The sequence below is a fragment of the Danio rerio genome, chromosome 25 (assembly GCF_049306965.1).
Source record: "Danio rerio strain Tuebingen ecotype United States chromosome 25, GRCz12tu, whole genome shotgun sequence".
In the NCBI taxonomy this organism is placed as follows: domain Eukaryota; kingdom Metazoa; phylum Chordata; class Actinopteri; order Cypriniformes; family Danionidae; genus Danio; species Danio rerio.
Window position 1 is genome coordinate 22,121,067 of NC_133200.1, and position 23,374 is coordinate 22,144,440.

General features: G+C 35.3%; 1 protein-coding gene across 27 annotated transcripts in view; it reads right to left on the reverse strand.

Annotated features, from left to right (window-relative positions):
- magi2b (membrane associated guanylate kinase, WW and PDZ domain containing 2b) overlaps nt 1-23,374 on the reverse strand; it is a 235,921-nt gene that overhangs the window by 125,327 nt on the left and 87,220 nt on the right. For all 27 annotated transcript variants that reach the window (XR_012400395.1, XR_012400394.1, XR_012400396.1 and 24 more), the window contains exon 3: nt 473-592. Coding sequence is in view for 24 of the 27 variants with exons in the window: in XM_073943139.1 (XP_073799240.1) it covers nt 473-592 (120 nt within the window). In the remaining 3 variants the exon portion in view is untranslated. The remainder of the gene's footprint in view (nt 1-472; nt 593-23,374) is intronic.

Genomic DNA, 23,374 nt, shown 5'->3' on the forward strand with positions numbered 1-23,374 from the left:
ATTTGATATTTATCTCCCCCAGCTATTCACAGATACATATGACTGTCGCCATCTTCAATTAATGGATTTAAAATTACAACAATAAATGTCACAAATTTCTAATGGACATATAATCATTATAGGAAAAGTCGACTATCTCAAATGTGCCTTTATCTGCCATTTTTAAGGTAAATCCACTGCAATTACCCTGTTATGATGCAATGCCTCCCAGATTCAGTTAGGATCTTCCTCTCATAAACCTGCATGTGAAAGTAGTCCACACACCTCAATGTCGGCTCTCAGGAGACCAAACTGCACTAGTTCTGAATACCTTTGCTCAATGTCAAAGCCACACACGCTCCTTCTTGCGGGACCATCGAGAAAATGTAAGGAAAAATTTATATTCCAGGCTGCTACGGCGTAACAGGTGAGACATAAGCTTTATTTCTAGAGGTAAAGATTTATGGAGGTTTAGTGGTGGAATTCAGCTTACCTTCGTACGTTCCACTTTCTAACAAGGCCCCACTTTTCTCTAATTCCATAAACCGCTCAACGCTCACAAAGTTGTAGTCCACACCTGGGACCTCTCCCTCTTTGGGCTGCCTCGTCGTACCTGAGGACAAAAAGAATACACATACTTTATCACACCTGTCAGAATATTAAAGCTAAAACTGGGCAAAAAAAAAGAAAGGCTAAGCACAAAAAAGCCTTAGGGGCATTCACTCAATACATATTTTTGTTGTTATGCCAACTTGCTATTGTAAACAGAATTTTGCAATGCCTGGCCCACATTTGAGATCTTTTGATTGGTCGACTGCTTTGGGACTGATATTGATGTGTGACACTAAGTTAAGTTCTTTTAACGTGACACAGTGAAGACTTCAGCCGCATCTTGTTGTCTTTTTATTTTCACATAGATTGGTTTCGACCTCCATTTCTGTATAAAGATGGGCTTTAAAAAAAACATGCAACAGAACTCAGATAAACTCAAAAGAAACAAAAAATAAAAGAATAAATTGCAAAATTTTCTTATTTTGCTGTCTAATTTTGATACATGTGGGGAGTGTCACATCACCTTTCTGCGTTTGTTGCAAATTACATTACATCACCCGGATGGAGGAGCTTGGCAGAACATGACCAGGCCTGGAGCAGCAGTGCTTTATGGAGAAAACGGCTTCTTTAGCACTTTCAAAAACCTCTGTTTTTGGTGCTCGAAAACGCATAGTGAAGACGGAAGGCATAACCGTAGCAAAACTAATGCATTTTAAAACGAAAACGTGTTAGTGTAAACAGGGCCTAACACTTTCCTTTAGACTCAAAAAAGAAAGAAACTATGTTTGCAACAACTTGACGAGTAAATGATGATGGAATCTTCATTTCTGGGTGAACTATCCCCACACAGAAACTGTATTAGTCCAAATATCAAAGTTTATAGATATGGGAAGAAGGCAGCAGAAGTCAGCTTAACAAAGACAGACAATTTTCTAATTAAAAATAAGCAACTGAAGCAAGAAGCAGCAGCATCACAGCTTAGTGTCGCACATACAAAGCACAAACCGTCCCAGTCCTAGTCCTCTCTCCCTCCACTCCTCTTTAAATCCTTCTGGAGCTCCTCAGTGAGGTTTAAGACCGGTGTGCCATGCAGGTGTTTCACATTAACATTCAGTCTACATTCCTCAACTTTGTGTCGCTCCCATGGCTCTCGGCCCTGGCCTGCTTACAGCAGTTTACATTCAAATAATTACACACACTTCATTTTTTAATACCTCCAAAAAAGTTAAAAACTCTATGTACACTTTTTGGTTGACACTTTATTAGGAACACCAGTTGATTGATTGACACTTAAAATAAATATCCACTGTGCTAAACTGAACTGAACTTAAACCTTGAAAACTGAACTGACACTGTTTCAATTTACTATAATCTTCCATGTGAAGCTGCTTTGACACAATCTACACTGTAAAAGCGCTATAAAAAAGGTGAATTAAATTGAAAAAAAAAAAAAATTCTCAGAGATGCAAAAAAGTGAAAAATACAAAAGGTGTTTAATGAAAACTTATATTTGTATTTTGTGGATACTGTCATTCAAAATGTCCGTGTTTCATAGTGGCGTTTTACATTTTCACTCTTAACAACTCCAATTGTCTCATTACAAATCAAGCAGAATGGCTTTGTGCTGGCTTGTGGCAAAACGGATTGACACTTTTTTAATTTACTATAATTTTCTATATGACTTTTTTATATGCTTTGACACAATCTACATTGTAAAAGCGCTATAGAAATAAAGGTGAGTTGAACTGAATTAAAAAAATAAATGCATACTTCTCTGTCTATTCAACTTTAAACTGTCTATTCTCTATACCAACTTTTCTTTTCCATGAGACTGACATCTCCATTCATTGAAATGATTGCTTTGCATTAAAGCACCTGCACACGCGCAAGATTAACCCGCTCGATCACGTGAAGCCTCGTATGATCACTGGATGTCATGACAACAAAATCAGGTAGAAAAACATGATTCAATTTTATTTATACAAAAATACAAATAACTAAACTATTGATTTACAAGGTTTATGCATTTATCACAATTTGAATATTCCATATGAATATGAATTGAATATGACTCCATATGAAATGGAGTCGGGTCTGGATTGAATACACTCATGGTCCAGATCCAGTCTAGAGTACGGATTTTGAGAAGCCCTGCTCTAAAAAAAATCTAAGTAAGATATGGACAAACCCAATCATTGGATTAAAATATTTTTTTCCTAAACAGACCCAAATTTGGGTTATGACAACCCAGAATTTTTCTTAGAGTGTAATAAAACATTTAGAATGTTTCAAAAGATTGCTATTTCAAATATTTTTTTTCTTAAAATTTTAAATAAATAAAAAAATTCCAAAAAGTTGATCACATTTTCTAGCCTAATAATGTTGGATGCTGGGATCCATCGACTTTATAGAAGTGAAAAATTTGAAATCAATGGGTCCCAGCAACCAGCATTTTTCAAAATATCTTCCTTTGTGTTTAACAAAAACATAACAAAAGAAACTCAAACATGTTTTGAACAAGTAAATGATGACAAAATTATAGTTACACTTTTTAAATCACAGAGATGAATTGCATTTAAAAAATACTACAAATATAAAACAGTACTTGTAAATTGCACAGTTACTTAATAATATTAATATTTTGTTATGATAATATATATATATATATATATATTTCCCACACTGCTAAAAACACTGTTAGGACACATATATTTCACAAAAAAAGTGGAAATTGGTTGTTTTTGTGTTATTTCTAGCAAATTTGTTCTTCCAGTTTGAAAAGAAATGTTGAAGCTACGTTATGGCCATGAGATCAATGTGTAAACTGTGTAATTTGTAATTGAAAGACTTGGTTCGAACCAATTAGCGCGCTTTGTTGTAAATAAGGTGCAACTTCATTAATATGCATGATAGCTTTGAAGACCGTTTTTACCTGTAACAGTGTGCAGATGGCAGAGAGACGCCATGTTATATTGCCAACCATAATTAAAACAAGTGGAAGAAAAATAATTGTTTGGAGACATGGGATTTCAGTGTTGCATTTATAAATGTGCTGCACAGAAGGTTTTGTTTCCATTTCCCTGCTATGAGAGCGTAGCTGGACTCACATTTGTGAATTACAGTGGTCTGCTAACACACTACAAAAATATATTAATAAGGAACATTTTTTTCAAATATTTTGCCGAACAGATTAGCTGCTTTTGACACTTATAAACAAATGTAAAGTCCTCGTGCTGCAGGAATTAGGAGGTTTGCTGAAGAAGCAGCTGTCGTGCAGTGAGGGGTTTGCATCTATAATAAACTACGACAGTTTGCGTTCACTGAACGGTAAGAATGATTAATACATCCATATGAAACAGTCCCTTAAAAGTCACATCTCGCTTTCAGTTTCGGGCTCTGGCACATTTTGCACTCACACACATAAGCGTACCGCGCCAAAGCCCAAGTGAACCCTGCTTAGGCACACCTCTTCCAACCGGGCCAGGGCCAGCCAGATGAACCATGCCTGAGCCCGATTCAGCGCACTCACACTTCTCAAGCGATCCGGGAAAAGGGCCTGGGCATGGTTTGGATAGCATAGTGCGAGTACGCCCTAAATTTCACTTGAAGCTGAATACTATCTTGCAAAATAATTGGTAAAATAAACTCATGATTTCTGCTACATTCATTCTTTAATGGCATTCTTAACATCGGTTAAACAGCACTTGGTAATATTTGAAAAAGAATTAAAAACTTGTCTTCAGCTTTAAATAGATTAGCTCAAATTACAGTCAAATCAACAACAAACATCACTTTGCAATAACGCAGCTCTGTCAACTGTAGTGTTGTTTCCAAGTTCCATATTGACCGTTTATGTAAATCAGACGCATAATTAATGCATTAACCGAGGCTGAGTCTTCTGAGGGTAATCAAACACTCTTAAGAAATCAGGCACTGGGGATTTGCCAGACACATTCTTAGTAACGATATCATAATCCAGTCCCTTGAGCTCTCGACCGAACTGTCTCTGATTCCACAAAACTCTCACTCTGAGGAGGAGAAAGAGCCAAATTCAAGCTTCTGAGAAACAAATCTATTCCTGCTGCTAGCAATGACTTTCCTTCATGTCAAGCAATGGTCAATGATCAGGTAAAACGGACTTTTATTATGACATACTCAATAGAAAAATCTTCAACCATTTGAGCAATTAAACGGTAATAGAAAAGCCATATTTTGTTTCTGTGAAAAAAAATTATAGTTAATAAGAGATTAGGGTTGTATTATTTATTTTAGCACTCATATTACTGGCTATTCAGAGGAAAATGTAAGAGTAATCAGGTGGGTAATTAATAACAATATTAGATTTTTGACAGATGGGTCATCAGATAAGCGATTTTAATAAATAAAAACAGTCAGCTTGTAACTATAGCGACACAAAACGAATATGAAATGCAGCTGGGAGAATGAAAAACATTCTGAATAAAAGCCAATATGAATTCAAATGCACATAAATAACATCTATTCTATTTATTAAATATAAATTCATATGATATGACATATTTATTATTGTTTGATGTCACAGGTTGCCAAATGACTACATTTTTAATATGATTTTCTTGATTCACAGCCGGCTCTTATATGAAAATATCAAGAAAACCTATACTGTTTATGTTAGGTTGTTGGTATTTTATGTTCTTTTAGGGTGCTTTCACCCTTGACTCATTGCCTGGCCCAAACCTAAGTTCGATTGTCTCCTTGCCATCTTTCCAACAAAATGGAAAAACGTACACACATCATGGTCCTTCAGCTTTTACTGGATCTTTTGGTTTTGGTAACATACAGGGAGCAACTCGCGTCTATCTGCCACAAAAAATACAAAAAACGTAAGAATGTAAAGCCATGTCTGCAGAAGTCGTTTTAAGAGAAGACATGCAGACTCTATCACTGTGTTAGTCCTGCTTGTCGCCAAGGTAATGTTAGGTGTTATACACACACACACACGCACGCACGCACGCACGTACGCACGTACACATGCACACATGCACGCACGCACCGATAAACGTTATAAAACGTCCGTTATTTGGTACGATTGCATTCATATCAGAAGTAACCCGTACCAGAGTTTGCACGAACCGTACCCCAGACCACCTCTTCAGTTGCGGTTCCTGGTTGCGCACCCGAGTTCAGAAGACATCGTTTACACTAGCTAAGCATACTGTACTCTGACATCAACTGAACCTGGGCGTGGACCAAAAGTGCTAGTGTGAAAGCACCCCAAAAAATGTTGCGTTTTATACTGAATTTGCGCCCATATTTTGATATTTTACTTTCACAAGAGTTACTTGAAACGATAAAAATATTATAAATATTTGTTTGAATAAAGTATGTTTCTCCGCACACTGTTATTGTCATAAAGCGTAACATAAAAATGAAAACAGTTGTTTTTTTCAATTGAAAAGATCCATATTTGAGGTAATATACACTAACTGGCCATTTTATTAAGCAAACCTTACTAGTACCGGGTTGGACCCACTTTTGCCTTCATAACTGCCTTAATCCTTCGAGGCATAGATTCAATAAGGTACTGGAAATATTCCTAAGAGATTGTGGTCTATATTGACATGATAGCATCACACAGTTGCTGCAGATTTGTCAGCTGCACATCTATGATATGAATCTCCTATTCCACCACATCCCAAAGGTGCTCTATTGGATTGAGTTCTGGCATTGCACATTATCCTGCTTGAAGTGCACCTGGTATTGTGTTTTACTGCTGTATCTCTTCTGCCTCAAGGTTCAACATGTGCATTCAGAGATGCTCTTCTGCATACCTCGGTTGTTACGAGTGGTTATTTGAGTTACTATTGCGTTTCAATCACCTCAAAACAGTCTGGCCATTCTCCTCTAACCTTTGGCATCAACAAGGCATTTGCGCCCACAGAACTTCCGCTCACTTGATATTTTCTCTTTTTCGGACCATTCTCGGTAAACCTTAAAAATGGTTGTACGTGAAAATCCCAGTAAATCAGCGGTTTCTGAAATACTCAGACCAGCCTGTTTGGCACCAACAACCACGCCACGTTCAAAGTCTCTTAAATCACCTTTGTTAACCATTCTGATGCTCTGTTTGAACTGTTGCCGATCATCTTGACCATGATCGTCTACATGCATTGAGTTGCTGTCATGTGATTGGCTGATTAGAAATTTGTGATAACGAGCAGGTGGACAGGTGTACCTAATAAAGTGGCCGATGAATGTATAATTAGTTTTTTTTAACAAAAGTTATTTGAATCAATAAAGCCATTTTAGGTATTTACTTGCACTTAATCATTTTTCTTACCATATATAGTCACTTAAATTGTGATTAAATTATGATTTTCATTCATCAATTATTCATGAGTGAATTTTTTTTATTAGAATTTTAACTATATTTGCTCAGTCATTTAATAAAACTCTGACTTAACCGATAATTTCAAAATGATTAGCCCTGAAATTTTTATTCTTTTTTCAAATATTTTCCAAGTTTAATAGAGAGAAGACCTTTTTCAACACATTTTAAATATAACAGTTTTAATAATCAATTTCTAATAACTCATTTCATTTGTCTTTGCCATTATCACAGTATATAACATTTTGCTAAATATTTTGCGAGATATACAGCTTAAAGTGCAATTTAAAGACTTAACTTTATTTAGGCTAATTAAGTTTCATACATATAAATAATACTTACTAGGAGGCAAAATATAATTTACTTAAAAAAATCTACTTTCATTCCAGCAAAACTAAAAAAAAAGACTTTCTTCAGAAGAAAACTTATTATAGGAAATACAGTGAAAAGTTTCTTACTCTGTAAACAGCATTTAAAAATATTTGAAAAAAAATTACAATTTCACAGGATGTTTAAAAAATTAAAAATTCGGCTGTACATTCATTTCAGTCCTTGTGGATGGGTTTTGAGTCAACTTCTCCAAAACCTGGCAAGGCAACCCAGCCTAAAAGCCATGTAAATACCAAAAATGCCATCTAATGTTAGTCACAATATTCACTTGCAAATTAACAGTTTACTTTGAATCACAAATTCATTCTAATGCCAAATTACTTAATCATCACAGGTAACTGAATTAGGAGTGTCAACCAAAACTCATCTGATTCCAGACAGCTACAACAAATATTATAAAACTATAGTGCAGAAATAGAATAATCTGTTAATATAAGAGCTAAACCGTCTTCTGGGAAAAAGCATTAGCATTAAAAGAACAATGAACCAATCAGACATCATTCTGGCTATTACTGCCATATACGACCACAAAATCACAACCAATTACACCGTCTGAGAGAGGTTTGTTTTCTAAATGCCTAAACAATGTATTGAATATAAAGTCCACAACATATCCTCAATAATAACTAAAGCAGGGACGTGCACCAGATTCTTGGGATTAACAATTTATATGTATATGGAGTGAAATATCACTTTTGTTTTATTCTGTAAACTACTGATGACCTTCCTTCTGAATTTAAAAATATGGGAAGGATAAGGATATGGAAAGGATAAGGATATGAAAAGAATAGTTCTCCAAAAAATGTAAAGTTTGTCATAATTTATTGAATTGGGAATTATTGGGACAAGCAGCCATTGACTTCCATTGTATTTTTAGTTTCCTCCCAAACGTCTTTAGTAAATCTTCATTTGTGTTCAACAAAAGAAAGAAACTCAAACAGGTTTGAAAGTACTTGAGTGATTAAACGGTAGTCCACCCCTTTAAGAGCATTTAATTTGCATAAAATTACACGAAGATGGCATGTTGTCATACATGTTTATATATTTATTTTAATTCATTTGTATTCATTTTTAGATTATTTTAAACACAATATGAATGATTTAACTTTAAAAGAGTTTAAAAAAAAACTATATTTGATTGAATATATGTGTTATTCTCACCATCATAAGTGAATGCGGGCAAAAATGCTATCAGACCTTTAATAAAACAAATATTAACATTTTAACCGACAAACACAATAAATCCTATAAATTGTGAATTTACAAAAACATCATTTACTCACTCTGTTATCAAATATTTATGAGTTTCTTTCTTTCTTTCATACACAAAAATAAAATTTTTTAAGAAAGGTGAAAATCTGTAACCATTGACTTTATAAGTAAGAAAAACAAATGCTATAGACGTCCGTGGTTATAGGTTTACGACATTTTTCAAAATATCTTCTTTTGCGTTCAACAGAAATAAGAAATCAAAGGTTTGGAACAAGTAAAGGGCGAGTAAATGATGACAGAATTTTCATTTTTTAATTTTTTTCCATAGCTGTATTTGCAGCAGGCCAAGATGGCAAATCTATTACACTGTAAAAAAAACTAAAAGTCATCACAACAAATGTTTTTAAATGTTACTTTAATAAGTTAAATCAGGTTTCAACTAAATATATTAAGCTAAAGTTTATTGTATCCTTTCACATGTACGACTAAACAGACTACTGTATAACATGCAGAACCTACGTCATCAACTGCTAAATTCAAATGTTTTCACTGGTGCCGAGTAGGGATTTATTACTCATGCTTTAATTTGTGACGGTATTATTAAACTTTAACTTATTAAAACCAGTTAAAGTAACATTTAAAAAACATTTGTTGGCTGTTGATTTTGCCATCCACTCTGCAGATCTCTCTACTGAGTGTAACCCCAAACCATGATTTTTCCTTCACCAAACTTGACTGAATTCTATGAGAATTTTGGGTCCATGAAACTGTCTTCTGCAGTATTTGTGATGATTAGGATGAATCTAACTTCTGCCACTTTTCCAAATGAACAAATAGAAGTCAAGTTATTATTTGTTGCTCTTACAACTGGAATCGATGACAAGAATTTTGTCAGGTAGTGTAAAGCAATGCATTCTAAATGACGGTCACATTAAAAATAAAAAAAAATCCTTATTTTTTGTCAGTCTGATTTTGACTAAACTAAAAAAAAATTAGGCAGCAAGATTTTTAACAGTATAGTAAACCTGTAAAACCATCAACACTTTCTTTTTACCCAAATTTGAAAAAGCCATGAACCAGATATGAACTCATTTTGCCCACACATGTTGTACCCAGAGCATGGGCCATGTGTCGGACTCAAACAGACTTTAAAATCAGTCCCAACAGATTTTTAGCTTCTACATAATTGCTTACGTAATATGAAAAGCTTTCAAGGCGGTGGTGATAAAAGCCTTTGCTTATATCCGTCTTAAATAACCCTCTTCCACCGTGAAGCTCATTTCAGATTCAGAAGACTGATATGCATCACCTCGTATCTCCAATCAAAGGTGCTCGGAGTGGATTTTTCAGCTTCAAACAAGAAAAGTCCATTTCGATTTTGGGACTAAAATGACAGCACATATGTGTCGCTCTGAGAGGTGAAGGTACTGTTGAATTATTAAAGAAAGACAGTTTTTTTTTTTTTTTTATCTAAGTGTGAGGGAGGGATTGGGAATGAGAGACGAGTGTGTCACACACAGCTTATGTAATATGCAGACTGGAAAGGCACACTGTGGTCTGAAACATTGAAATATTCAGGGATTTTTTCACCTGAACATGTTTTCTCCAGCGACGGGCCTATATATAGTACCTGTGAATCCTTTTTACAAATTCAGTGGCTTCCCTATGATGCCGAAGAGATATTTTGTGCACAAGCTGTACTAACCAAAAGTGCCTTTTAAAAGTGTTGATTTGTGGCCTCTTTTAAAAATGCAGCTAATAAGTAGAAGTAACCATCTATCAAATGCACAGCACTAAAAACATTGTAGAGAACCGTAACGCTGATAACAAATTTTACATTTTTTTTAGAAGAAAAAAGAATGAAAGAATGATGGAAAAAGTTAAATTAAAGATAGAAAAAGAAATGAGAAAAACACAATAAACAAATTAGGAGAGAATGAAAAAGAAATATTACAAACAAACAATAATATACAAATAAATTAACAAAACTAACAAGTAAAAACAAGACAAAGAAAGAAAGAAAAATAGAAAGAAAGATTAAAATAAAAAACTAACATTTAGTTAAATATACTATTACTAGCAAAGAAAGATAAAAATAGGGAACAAAAAGGAAGAAAATAAAAATAAATGAAAAGAAAAGAAATGAATAAATACAAATCCTACATTTTTTTGAATGTTCAAAAAGAACAAATAAAACTATCAAAAATAGAACTGAAGAAAAAAATAACAAAACTGAAACAAAAAAAGAACAAAGAATAAAGCAAACAAACTAATAGAAAATGGACCAAATAAATAACAAATTTAAAAATTAATTGAGGAATCAAAAAAAGAAAAAACAATTAAAATATTAACAAAATACAAAAACAAGAAAGAAAGAAAGAACAAATTAAAGAACTAACAAAGAAAGAGAAATAATTAGAGAATGAGAAAGAAAACAAAACAAAATAAAAGGAGAAATAGAAAGAACAAATAAGCAAACAAAACAAAAAACAAATGAAAATACCTAACAAAAATAGAACTGAAGAAACTAAATGACACCAAATGAATTAAAAAAGAACAAAGAAAAGAGCAAGTTTTAAGTATTGACAGATGACAGTAACAGATTCCTTATGCAAATAGCATAGTTGAAATTAATTAACAATGGATTAACACACACCTGGCCATGGAACAGCTCCGAAGCAAATTGTCCAATTACTTTTGGACCCTTAATACTTACTTTTGGAGGCACATATGCAAACTGTTGTAATTCCTACAGCGTTCACCTGATTTGAATATAAATAAAACCCTCAGTCTGCAGTTAAAGCACATCTTGTTTTTTTTAATTTCAAATAAATTGTGTTGGTGTATAGATCCAAAAATGTTAGAATTGTGTCGATGCCCAAACATTTATGGAGCTAACTGTAGATAGAGAGACAGAAAATTACAAAAAAAAACATACAAATAAAAGAATGAAAAAATGAAAGAAAGGGCTGAAAGAAAAAAAAAGCATAAAATGAAAGGAGGAAACCAAAAAAAGAAGGAAAAAAGAAAAGAAAGAAAGAAAGACAGAAAGAAAGAAAGAAAGAAAGAAAGAAAGAAAGAAAGGAGAATTGAGACATCCCTGCCCCTTTATGTGACACGCAAAACGAGAGCTATAGGGGCCTCAAATTAAAAAGTAAATAAACAGAAAACTATAAATAAATATATGAATCTGTTTTCAAAAAAACATGTCAGGAAAGTAATTCTTTGTTTAAATAAATGTGGAATAAAAGCAGAATAATTAGAATAGTTTTTAAGAAACCTTGCAATTTCTGATAGCAATAAAACAAACAAATAAACAAACAAACAAACACCTCCACTAAAAGAGCTTTTATTATATTACAAAATGTGTTAAATTGAGAACGGCAGCCTGAGGCTAAAATGAAAGAAGGAAACCCAAAGAAAGAAGGAAAAAATTTTTAAAAAGAAAAAAAAAGGAAGAAGAGAAAAGAACACAAGATAGACAAAGGTGAACTCAAGTGTTCTGACAGGAATAATCATGTTAACAGAGTCCATTCAACACAAATGCGCTACAGTAGCTGACAGGGGCCAAAATAGATACAACACTCAGGAAACTCAGCGGAAGCACAGCTCATTTCCATATGCATTATGAATATTTATAGCTCATTAATCAGATGGAATTAATGTAGATTTTATATACACTGGAAGCATTTCTATTTTTTGTTTTGCTCAAGAAATGTTGTGATTTAAAGATCTACATGCAGAAATCATTATGCAACTCAACACTATGCATATATAAACATGTATATATTGTGAGTTCAGACAAACACAATACACATTTCTAAATTGTACAAATACTATAAATCAGCATAAATAAAAATAAACAATACTTAAATTTTAGATGCAGTAAGCAAATAACTAATAAAAAGAAAAACTTCTTAAGAACAGTAAAGGCTGATTTATACTTCTGCGTCAAGTATACTTCTGATATGCTCTGGCGCCGCCTACACGTGGACGCATAGCCCTCGCCATGGCTGTCGGCGACCCTGATGTGCATTTCTCAAAAAATGACGCAAAGTGCAAGCTCTGTAATTGGTCGGCTTGGTATCGCTGATGAGTGTAGGTGAGCGTGAGAGCACAGCGAGCCCAATGCTGCAAGTGTTTACAAGTGTGGAGTCCCATGAAAGAGCTCTAGATGGAAACTGTTGTTTTGTGTTTACCTTATGATTAAAGTTGTTGCACGTCCGCTGATTCCCGCCTCAAAATGAGCAAGTTATAGCCACTTGTACATTAAAGTAGCATTCGGAAAAAACAAAACACTATCAAAGAAACTTGACACAGAGGAACATAAACACCTACTGCCAGTAGGGCTGCTTGATTTTGGGAAAAATCATAATCACAATTATTTTGGTCATATTTTGGTCATAATTACGATTATTCAAAACGATTATGAGAATTTTCAATTAAAGAATTCAAACTCCTGAGAATTTTTTTAAAATTAAATATTTCTCAAATGTTTAACAGAGAAATGAATTTTTACAGTATTTCCTCTAACATTTTTTCTTCAGGAGAAGGGCTTACATGTTTTATTTTGGCTAGAATAAAAGCAGGTTTAAATATTTTGAAACTTATTTTAAGGTCAACATTATTAGTCCCCTTAAGCAATATATATTTTTGATTGTTTCCAGAAGAAACTACTGTTATACAATGACTTGCCTAATTTCCCTTTGAATCTAAATGCTTGTATTTTGAAAAATATTATGTGCTGTCATCATTGCAAAGGAAAAAATTAGTGATTAGAAATGAGTTATTTAAACTATTATGTTCAGAAATAAGTTGAAAAAAAATCTTCTTTCCATTAAACAGAAATTGGAGGAAAAGGGTTGCTAATATTCAGGAGGGCTAATAATTTTGACTTCAACTGTATATACAGTTATTTTCCACCCTGCAAAGGAAAGAGAAATAAATACAATAGAATAAAAATATGAAACAAACTGACTGTGTGTGCATGCTTTAAAGAGCAACAAATGTGTACAACTGGAAAGAGGCCGGTATATGATGCAATAATCGTTTATCTCGATTAATGGTTTTTCATAATCGTTAGAAGCCAAAATCGAAATCGGATTTTCGGATAATTGCAAGCTATAGCATTTCAGAAGTGTTATTGCAGAGCAACACAAACAGCGTGCAGAAGTATAAATGCAGAGCAACTCGCAAGGCATGTGCCATGGGTCACCCCAATCACCTGACACAGAAGTATAAACCAGGCTTATCGGGAAGGGCTAAGGGGGAGTATTGGGATTGGGTCTATTTCCAAAGTCAACAAGCCAAGTGGGTGGAAAAATGAATTAGTTTTGTTAACTTGTTAAAATACAGAAGATAAAATAATCAACAAATAAAAACAAACAATTAAAAAGTACAAACCAAAAATTCAAGAAATAAAAATTAACCAAATAAACAATAAATGAAAGAATGAATTGAGAAATCAAAAGAGATTTTTTTTAAAATTCAAATAAGGAACAAAATTAAAAATATGAAAGAACAAATTAACAACAAACAAAATGAAAAACAAATTAAAAACGAACAAAAATAAAATTTTAAGAATGAACAGAGGAATTAAAAGAGGAATTCTTTCTTTCTTTCTTTATTAATTTCTTTCTTTCTTTCTTTCTTTCTTTCAAGCTAAAGAGAATTGAGACACCCCAACCCCTTCATGTGACACGTAAAACGAGGGCTTTGGGTAAGGGGAAGGGCTTGAGAAGAAATGGGATTGGGGAGAAGGGGAAGAATTGGCATTGGGTCTAATTACAAAGTCAGATGGGTGTAAAAATTTATTATTTTTGTTAACTTGCTAAAATACAGAGGGTAAGTAAATGAGCAAATAAAAACAAACAAAAGAGAGTTAAAGAACAAACAACGAAATATGTAAGAGCAAACAAAACAAAGAACAAACAAACAGAAAAGAAGCAAAAATATAAAACAAAGAACAAAATAAAAAAGGAATGAAAGTACTGACAAAGAAAGAGAAAACAATCGAGGAACAAAAAGAAAGAAAACAAAAAATGAAAAAGAACAAAAAAAATAAATGAGGATAAACAAAAAATGACAAACAAAAAATCCAAGAAAAAAAAGAAAAAACAAATATATGTAATAAAATAATAAATGCTGAACAAACAAAAGAACTAACAAAGAAAGAATGATTTAAGGCACAATACAGAAATAAATAAATAAATTAAATAATTAATTTGTAAATGAAGTAAATAAACCAATTAAAAAGTAAATAAACAGAAAACTATAAATAAATATATAAATCTGTTTTCAAAAAAACTTATCTGGAAAGTAATTCTTTGTTTAAATAAATGTGGAATAATTTAGTAGTTTTTAAGAAACCTTGTAATTCCTTAAAGCAATAAAACAAAAAAAACAAACAAACACCTACACTAAGACAGATTTTATTACATTACAAAATGTGTTAAATCGAAATCAGCAGACTGAGGTGAGCACTGATCTGTCCCGTCATACAACTGTTCAGATGAATACCTGAAGAGCCCTGATTAAAAACATTCATAGACTAAATCTGATTAGAAGAGGCCACAGAAACCAGCGTCTCTCTCCTCCTCCTCTCTCTCTCCTCCTCTCTCTTGTGATTATAGATTATGAGAGATGATGAGAGAAAATTGCGTCCAGCTTTACCTGTTTTCATTTCTCTGCCTGATTGCCTCTTTATATCAGCTTCATCTTCCCATGAAATAATCTTTGAGGTTTACGGCCGTTTCCCGTTCAGATTCCCTGTCAAAGCCAATCAGATGCAGGATCCACAAGACGCCGCTCTGCTTTTACTTCACTGTGATGAAGCACAGCAGCTCATTCTACGCCTCTCCATGTGTCTCCTCAGGAATTCTCCTCTTTAAAGTCACCATCAGCGTTTCTTTAGATCCCTTGGACTGCAATTGCTAAGCCAAAACCCTGACAACTGCTGCTCCACAGATCAACAAACATCATGCAGAAGTCATAGTCACAATATTGACCTGTGATCTGCAAAATAAAACTAAGCCGAATGCTCTTTCACTATATAAACTTTATCGTGGAGACCCACAGGGTTAATATACATGACTGAGCTGTTATAGACCATTTCAATGTGGTAATGTCATTGGCCCATTAACATTTCCTGCTTGTTATCAAACTATTTCATAACTGTAACAAGAGACAATTCAATCATAACTTAATGGTGAAACAGCTCTCATAACATGATTTATCAATATGTGGCTCTTTCTGGATTTTCAGAAGCTATAAAAATCTAAAATATAAAACAGGAAATACGTTGGGACCATAGTTTTTGCTTACATTCCTAAAAATGGTCTACAGCCAAACCTTTGGTCACCAAACGTCTGCTTTAACTGTGCCAGCAGTGAAAATCTTGGGCTATGGGAAAAGTGAAACATGTATTGTTCTCTAATGACTGCACCTACACTGTCTTTCCCACACCCGGGAGAGTAATGGTGGGGAGAAGCCCCAAAGAAACGTACAACGCAGACAGTTGCATGCCCAGAGTGAAGAATAGAGGTGGATCAGTGAAGGTTGGGGCTGCAAAATCATGGCACTAATTACTAGATGAGCACGTCACTGCCAAGGACTACTAAACCATTCTGCACCCATTGGTTCAAACATTGTATCCTGAAGGCGGTGCCATGTATCAGGATGATAATACACCAATACATACAGAAAGACTGGTGACAGAGTGGTTTGATGAACGTGAAAGTGAAGGTGAACATCTGCCATGGCCTGCACAATCACCAGATCTAAATCTTATTGAGCCACTTTGGGGTGTTTTGGAGGAGCGTAGCATCTGCATCACGTAGTAACCTGGCGCCTCATGTACGAAGACTTGTGTTGAAATCATACTAAAACATTGCGTACAGTCAAATCTGTAAATATGAGTATGCAGTAAAAAAATCAGATGTATGAAACACTGCGTACGCCGAATCACACGCATATTCTCTTTGTACATCCGAATTACCATGACTGAGAGCATGTGCATGAGCACAAAACCCCTTCCTGCCACCTCCGCCGTATAAATATGCTAATGACTCTACTTTGGCAAAACCAAATAAAGAAGGAATGGTAAAAGCAAGCAAAAAGAGAAACTTTGAACAAAATGTGAATTGGGGGTGCTCCTATCAGAGGTAGAGCGGAAAAACTTTGTTATTTGCAAGTTTGTCCTCCGGAATTAATAACAAAATAAACAAAATAGAGTGGGAGAGCGGACGCGGGTAACGTAGTGGGGTCTCGTTGGACACCATGTTGGAATGAGGTAATTGAGTGATAGTCGAGCGGACATTAGCAGCGCGAGTGGTGTAGCTCCTTAAGCGCATGGCAACATGTTTTGACACTATCATTTCTGAACCCAGTTCGAAACCAGCATCTGATAAACTTTTTTTTTTCCCCCATTACATATCAGATTTTGCCTACTCTTCATCTCGAGGAAGACAAGTAGGAATCATTAATAAATGTGTGTATTATGTTAAGCGCATTTAAGCATCACATATTATTTGACAATTTATTGAATGGAAATGTTTACGATTCATGTAGCCTGTGCAAATTTATCTTCAGATTGCGCCTTTATAGCAATGTGCGTTCAGTAGATCGCTCCGATTAGATTGGGAAAACCGGCAATCGCTGAAAGTTGCGCTTTTATGTTTGGCTGGTCAACTGTATGGTATGGAAACCTTATATACCTGCTAGACATGCAGATGACCCCGTCTCATACAGCTGCCATTACACGGCTCAAAGATACTTTGTAGTGTGCATTTTAACATGGTTGCCTCTAGAAGTCACCAATGGAAATAAAACAGACACACACAAGAAATGCACGTATGCCAGGCATGAAGTTGGCATGAACCAACGCACATTCTCACGTTAATTTCATCGTTAGTAAATCAAAACGTGAGCGGGAAATCTGTTGTACGCAAACTTTTTGTGCGTACGCAGCATTGATACATGAGGTCCCTGGTCACTAATCTGCAAACCTACAGTTATGTTGAAGCAGAGTTGGAACTAAATTGCGCAAGGCTGCAGCCCTCCAGGAAGCTTGACTGCCCTGGGTTACGGTATATGCAAACTTTGGCTGAATGTGCATTGTAATAATGTCACATGACGCAGGTCACAAACTGATAATGCATTTCCTATGGCTTTTTAAATTAACGTCAATAGGCACACGATGCATTTTCTGACAAAAGTTATTTCTTACTTAGATTTTTTGTCTTGTTTCTAGTCTAAACAATTCTTAAATCAAGAAGCATTTTCTAGACAAGCTAAACATATTGTTAAAGAAAGTAATTGTTTCAAGAAATAATATGCTAAAATTAAGTGAGTCTTACCTTAAAACAAGCCAAATAATCAAAATTTATGTCACAATTCAGTGAGTTATCTGCCAAATGGGGTAAGCAAAATAATCTTGTTTTTCCTTTTGAAATATGATTATTTTGCTGACCCCATTGGCAGATAACTCACTGAATTTTGACATCTTATTTCTTAAAACAAGACAATATGTTTTGCTTGTCTAGAAAATGCTTCTTGATATAAGAGGTTTTCCATATTTAGGCTAAAAACTAGATAAAAATCTAAGTAAGAAGAGCACTTTTTGCAGTGTGGAAATACAATGTAAACATGCCGTCCCCTAACATAATGGTAAGGTCAACACTAGGGATGTAACAATATTGTAAATACCGTCATACCACAATATTAATTTTTTTCAATATTACCGTAGGCACATGACTTAATAAAACTATTTCTGAGAAAAGTTTGCTTAGGCGAATGAAGCAAACGGGAGGTAGCGGGAACTACAATTCCCATCAGCCTAGGCGTGGCCATCATCCTTTGCGGTCTGTTGTCACTACAGATCCAGTAATGCGGAAATGGAGTGTGTGAACCTAAAGCGGGTTTTAAATCGGATGTGTGTCTTTCTAAAAAGATACAATAAACGAGAAAAGGTGACAGATAAAGAAAAAAACAATATGCAGGCACTGCCAGACTGTGGTGAAATATAAGTCGGGGAATATGACTAAAAACAGTCATGGGGACTGCAGAACACAGCACACTTGTTAGATTGATGCAGACATCGACTTATACCGCAAAGAGACCTCTATCTCACTCATGGCTTGTCCTCTCAAGTGGTGGAAAGACAATGCACAGCGTTACCCACTGCGGTCAACTTTGGCTAAATCCTATCTCTCTGTCCCAGAAACCTCAGTCCCAAATGAGAGGTTTTTTTTTTCTGTTGCAGGGGACATGCCCAGAGATCCCAGCTTTTACCAGATTATATTTATATGATAATTTTTCTTTAAAAAAAAAACCCATCTCTATCCAAGTGAGTGAGTGATTAAATGTTGAATGTGATGAGTTTTCAACAATACTAAATTGAAACTTTATTTTTTCTACATGGTTTTATAGTTTTTTTGTTATTAAAATTGAAAAATTGAAGTTCCTGTTTCAAAACTTACAGATAGATGGCTAATTTGTATGTCATTGATATGTTCAGTGCTATGGTAAATAAACACTTTTGCCACTTTTTTTCCAAGTCTTTTCATTAGTTTTGTTTTCCTGTAAATTATTCAATAAATAACGTACCGTGCCATTCATACCGAGGTATTACCGTACCATGAAATTCTGATACTGTTACATCCCTAGTCAACACTAGTTAAGCCATGGTTTCACTTTTTTGCTTGTACTCTGGTGGAATAAGAGCAACGTCTACCCTCCCATGTTTAAAGAAAACATAAATATGATTCGATTCTAAAAAACACCAATCAATTTTTAAATTGTCTAGCAAAGAATCGCAATAGTGAAGTGAATGTTTTTTTTTTCTACCACCCCTAGTGGAAAGGTAAAGTCTAGAAGGTAGACCTATGTGGCCAGAAGTTACAGAGAATTATTTATATTATTACAAAAATACAATTATCGTACAAAAATACTTACTATTTTAGCATTACTGTGAGGGTTGGGTTTATGGTTTGGGTTCTAACCGGGAAGCATATGTGTGTGAATGACAGTTTATGGGTGTTTTCCAGTGATAGGCTGCAGCTGAAAAGGCATCTGCTGCGCAAAACATATGCTGGATAGATTGGCTGTTCATTCCGCTGTGGCTACCCCTGATTATAATAAATATTATAATGAAGGTACCAAGCAGAAAAGAAAATGAATGAACTTAAAGCCGTAGCTGTTTACCTTCTAGTGAGACTGAACAAGGGCATGGGTTTGAGGCGGGGATAAAATGTGATTTCATTGTTAGCTTCTAAATTCATTTCTAAATGCATCTAAGACATTTCAAAATAAAAAAATAAAAAATAAAAAAAAACAGCAGAGAGATTTAAGAAGTTCTTCAAGAAGGCTGAAACACTAAGCAGACAAACTTCTGAAAGTACGAAGTGCTTGAAATATTTTTCCAGTCAGCAGGGGTGATGGTGGATGAAGGCTGACATGAGGTCCTGCCCTTGTGGAGCGTTTGAGGTCTCGCTGGGAGAGATTGGCCTGCAGACTTACTGACACTCCAGCTCCTCTTATCTGCTCTCAGTTCACCCTTAGACCAGTGCTGTTTGTGTGTTTGTGCGTTGAATGGAAAACTGTTCACAAATAAAAGTTGGCAATGCTCTTTTTCTAAAGAAATGGTCAAAAGCAGCAGTTTGTGTTCTAACATCACAACCAGAACAAGTATATTTGGAGAAAGTTTTTAAATGTCCTTTATGCATTTGTTTACATGTTAAACAGCTAATGTGGCTAAGGTTAGAATTGTCTCTGATTGCTTTCACAAAGACCAAAGAAAACTCTCACCATCATCAGTGTGATTCACTCACTCACTCACTTTCCTTCAGCTTTTTGATCGATCTGGGATGAATGCCAATTACAATAAATGTATCCACTAATCGTTCAGAAATGTCTGGAAGTTGTAACCTCTTTGTTCTGGTCACCCTGGTAATTTATACCATTTTGACTGCTTACCCTGCTAAAAAATCCAGCTTAAACCAGCCTAGGCTGGTTAGCTGGTTTTAGTTGGTCGACCAGGCTGGTTTTAGAGGGGTTTTGGCCACTTCCAGGCTGGTTTCCAGCCATTTCCAGCCTGGTCCTAGCTGGTCAGGCTGGAAAATGACCAGCTAAATCCAGCTAAAACCAGCTTGACCAGCCTGGTTTAAGCTGGACATAGCTGGTTTTGGCTGGGCTCCCAGCCTGCTAGGCTGGTCAAGCTGGTTTTAGCTGGTCATCTCCCAGCCTAACCAGCTAAGTCCAGGCTGGAAATGGCTGGAAACCAGCCTGGAAGTGGCCAAAACCCCTCTAAAACCAGCCTGGTTGACCAGCTAAAACCAGCCAACCAGCCTAGGCTGGTTTAGGCTGGATTTTTCAGCAGGGTAATAATTGTTTATTTTGTTGTATCTGTCAGAATAGCAAGTAAAAGCTCTGTATACTTCTGCAAAGCAGCAGCTCATTTGCATTTAAAGAGAAATACACTCAGAAACCTCCAAGAAAGCCAATACAGAAGTGAATGAAACTGCAGTTCATAGACTGGCCAATGGGGCTGGATCCAAAATGGGGACAATCTCATAAACCCCCCATGTTAAAATTCTCAACTTTATAGCATAAAATGTTTTCAGCCTGATACAAAAAATGTATGTACTGTAGCTAATATTACCTTTCATGACAACTTTCAGGGGGTGAATGCCTTTGTAACTCCACCGTTTAATTTAAATTCAGCCTAAATTTTCTGTATAATTAAGGATGTGGCCACTGGAGTGACAGGCAGCTGCTGCTTGTCATTACGTCACCTCAGCTAATTCGGGTATGGTTCAGACTTAATGATTTATCTTCAATTGTCAAAGTTTTTTTTTTTTAAATGCTGAGCATAAAACACAGTGCAAAAACACTTCAGTGGATGCGTACCCTTAAAATGAGCCCATTAAATTTCCAAAAAAGGAGAGTGTTTCTTTAAGCATTTAACTCAAAGAAAAAACGATGTATGTAAATACAACAAGGCATCTCCAGCCCGCCCATTTTCATTTATCCAGAAGTGAGTGATGTGTGGGCAAACGCAGTGACACACTGACAAGATGGTGACAGTTGGCTCCGCCCACTTTAAGCTTAATTTGCACTCTTAAGAAGCCTACAGTTGACATTATGGACACCACACTCTCAGAAATAAAGGAACAAAAGCTGTCACTGAAGCGGTACCTTTTTAAAAGGTACATTTTTGTACTTTACAGCTGCACATTAGTACCTTTAGGGTAGTGATCCCCAACATTTTTATCCCCATGTAAGGGTCAACTTGAAAATTTTACTGCGGTGAGAGGTGGAGGTGGCTCTACGTAGGTTTCTAGATGACCATCAGTGTTTTCTTAGAAGATGATATGCTGACAAAACATTGCTATAACTCTGATACCAGTTTTATTTATAGAAAACATTAAAAAGCACTGCAGTGTTTGGGTGTTTTGTGTTTGTTTGAAGAAATTAGTCTACCAAAATGTGTATATTCCATACAAAGAATAAAGCTATGTAGTATGAAGTTCTTGTCACGTAACTCGCGGTGTGCTTGCGGCATTCTGAAAGATATTTTCAATTGGGTTTGCCTGGAAGGACCAAGCCCGTCGCGCAGCTTGAGCGTGTCACTCCTAATATGTGGGCACATGCCGGGTGCCTCCAATGGAAATAACAAACTTGCGCACAAAAAAAGACTCGATATGTGAACGGACCCTAAAACCGCTTTTGTTTACGATCTCCAGCAGTTGATCTTCCTGCACAGATATGCTGGATTCACCTGGTTTGTTGACAAATGGTTAGTAGATCCATTCCTTGGCACTTCAAGGGTCCTTCAGTGGACCTTTTTCCCTATGAAAAGACACTTTCCAAAGATGCCGTTTTTTTTACTTATTTTGTCAGCTTGTGGGTTAAATCTTGGCACTCAAGTGACCAAGATATAGCAGAGAGAATACGGCCATTTTTTTAAATAAATTTTTTTTCAAAATAAAAGAATGATCTGACTCAGATAATAAATAAAATGGAAATAATTTGTGATTTTTTTGTGTGGACCAATGCCAATTGATCCACGAATTGGTAGCAGTCCATGGCCTGGATGATGGGGACCACTACTTTAGGGTAAACTTTTGTACCTTTAATGTTCACTTTTGTATTTTTAAGGTACTATGAGGTACAGATGTGAACTTCTTTAGGTTTTAAACGGTACCTATAAAAGAAACTGTTAGGAACAAAAAGGTACCTTTTGAATAGCCACCGCCCCAGTGACAGATTTTGTACCTTTATTTCTGACAGTGCATATCTATATCACCCTAAGACAGTGGCAGATTTGACAAGCTATAATAAATGATTTGTGGTGAAACTTTACAGGCACGTTCAAAAGACACTAGAGATTTATTTTAAATCTGATGAAAAAGGGGCAAAAATTCACCTCACAATGAATTATTATATTATTATTTTCATATAACAGTTGTATATGGTGTTAATCTTCTAGTAGCAGTAGTGTTTTTATTGATGAATAACATTAATAAAATAATACTTGTGTCAATGCAGGGAAACACAGGGACAGGACTGAATGAGTGTATTGAATGAAAACACAAGGTTGCGCTGTTCATTATGATAAAGGAAACAGCCTTCAATCTGGCCTTTACATGGCAGTCCTTGCGAGTGATTAAAGCAATGATTCATCACATCAGAGGTGAACCGGAACACGCTGAATGCCATCAGATGCTGGAGGCAAATCAGGTGAACCTTCACTTCATGAAGCAAACATACAGTTGAAGTCAGAATTATTAGCCCCCTGTATTATTAGCGCCCCTGTTTATTTTTTTCCCCAATTTCTGTTTAATGGAGGGAAGATTGTTTCAGCACATTTCTAAG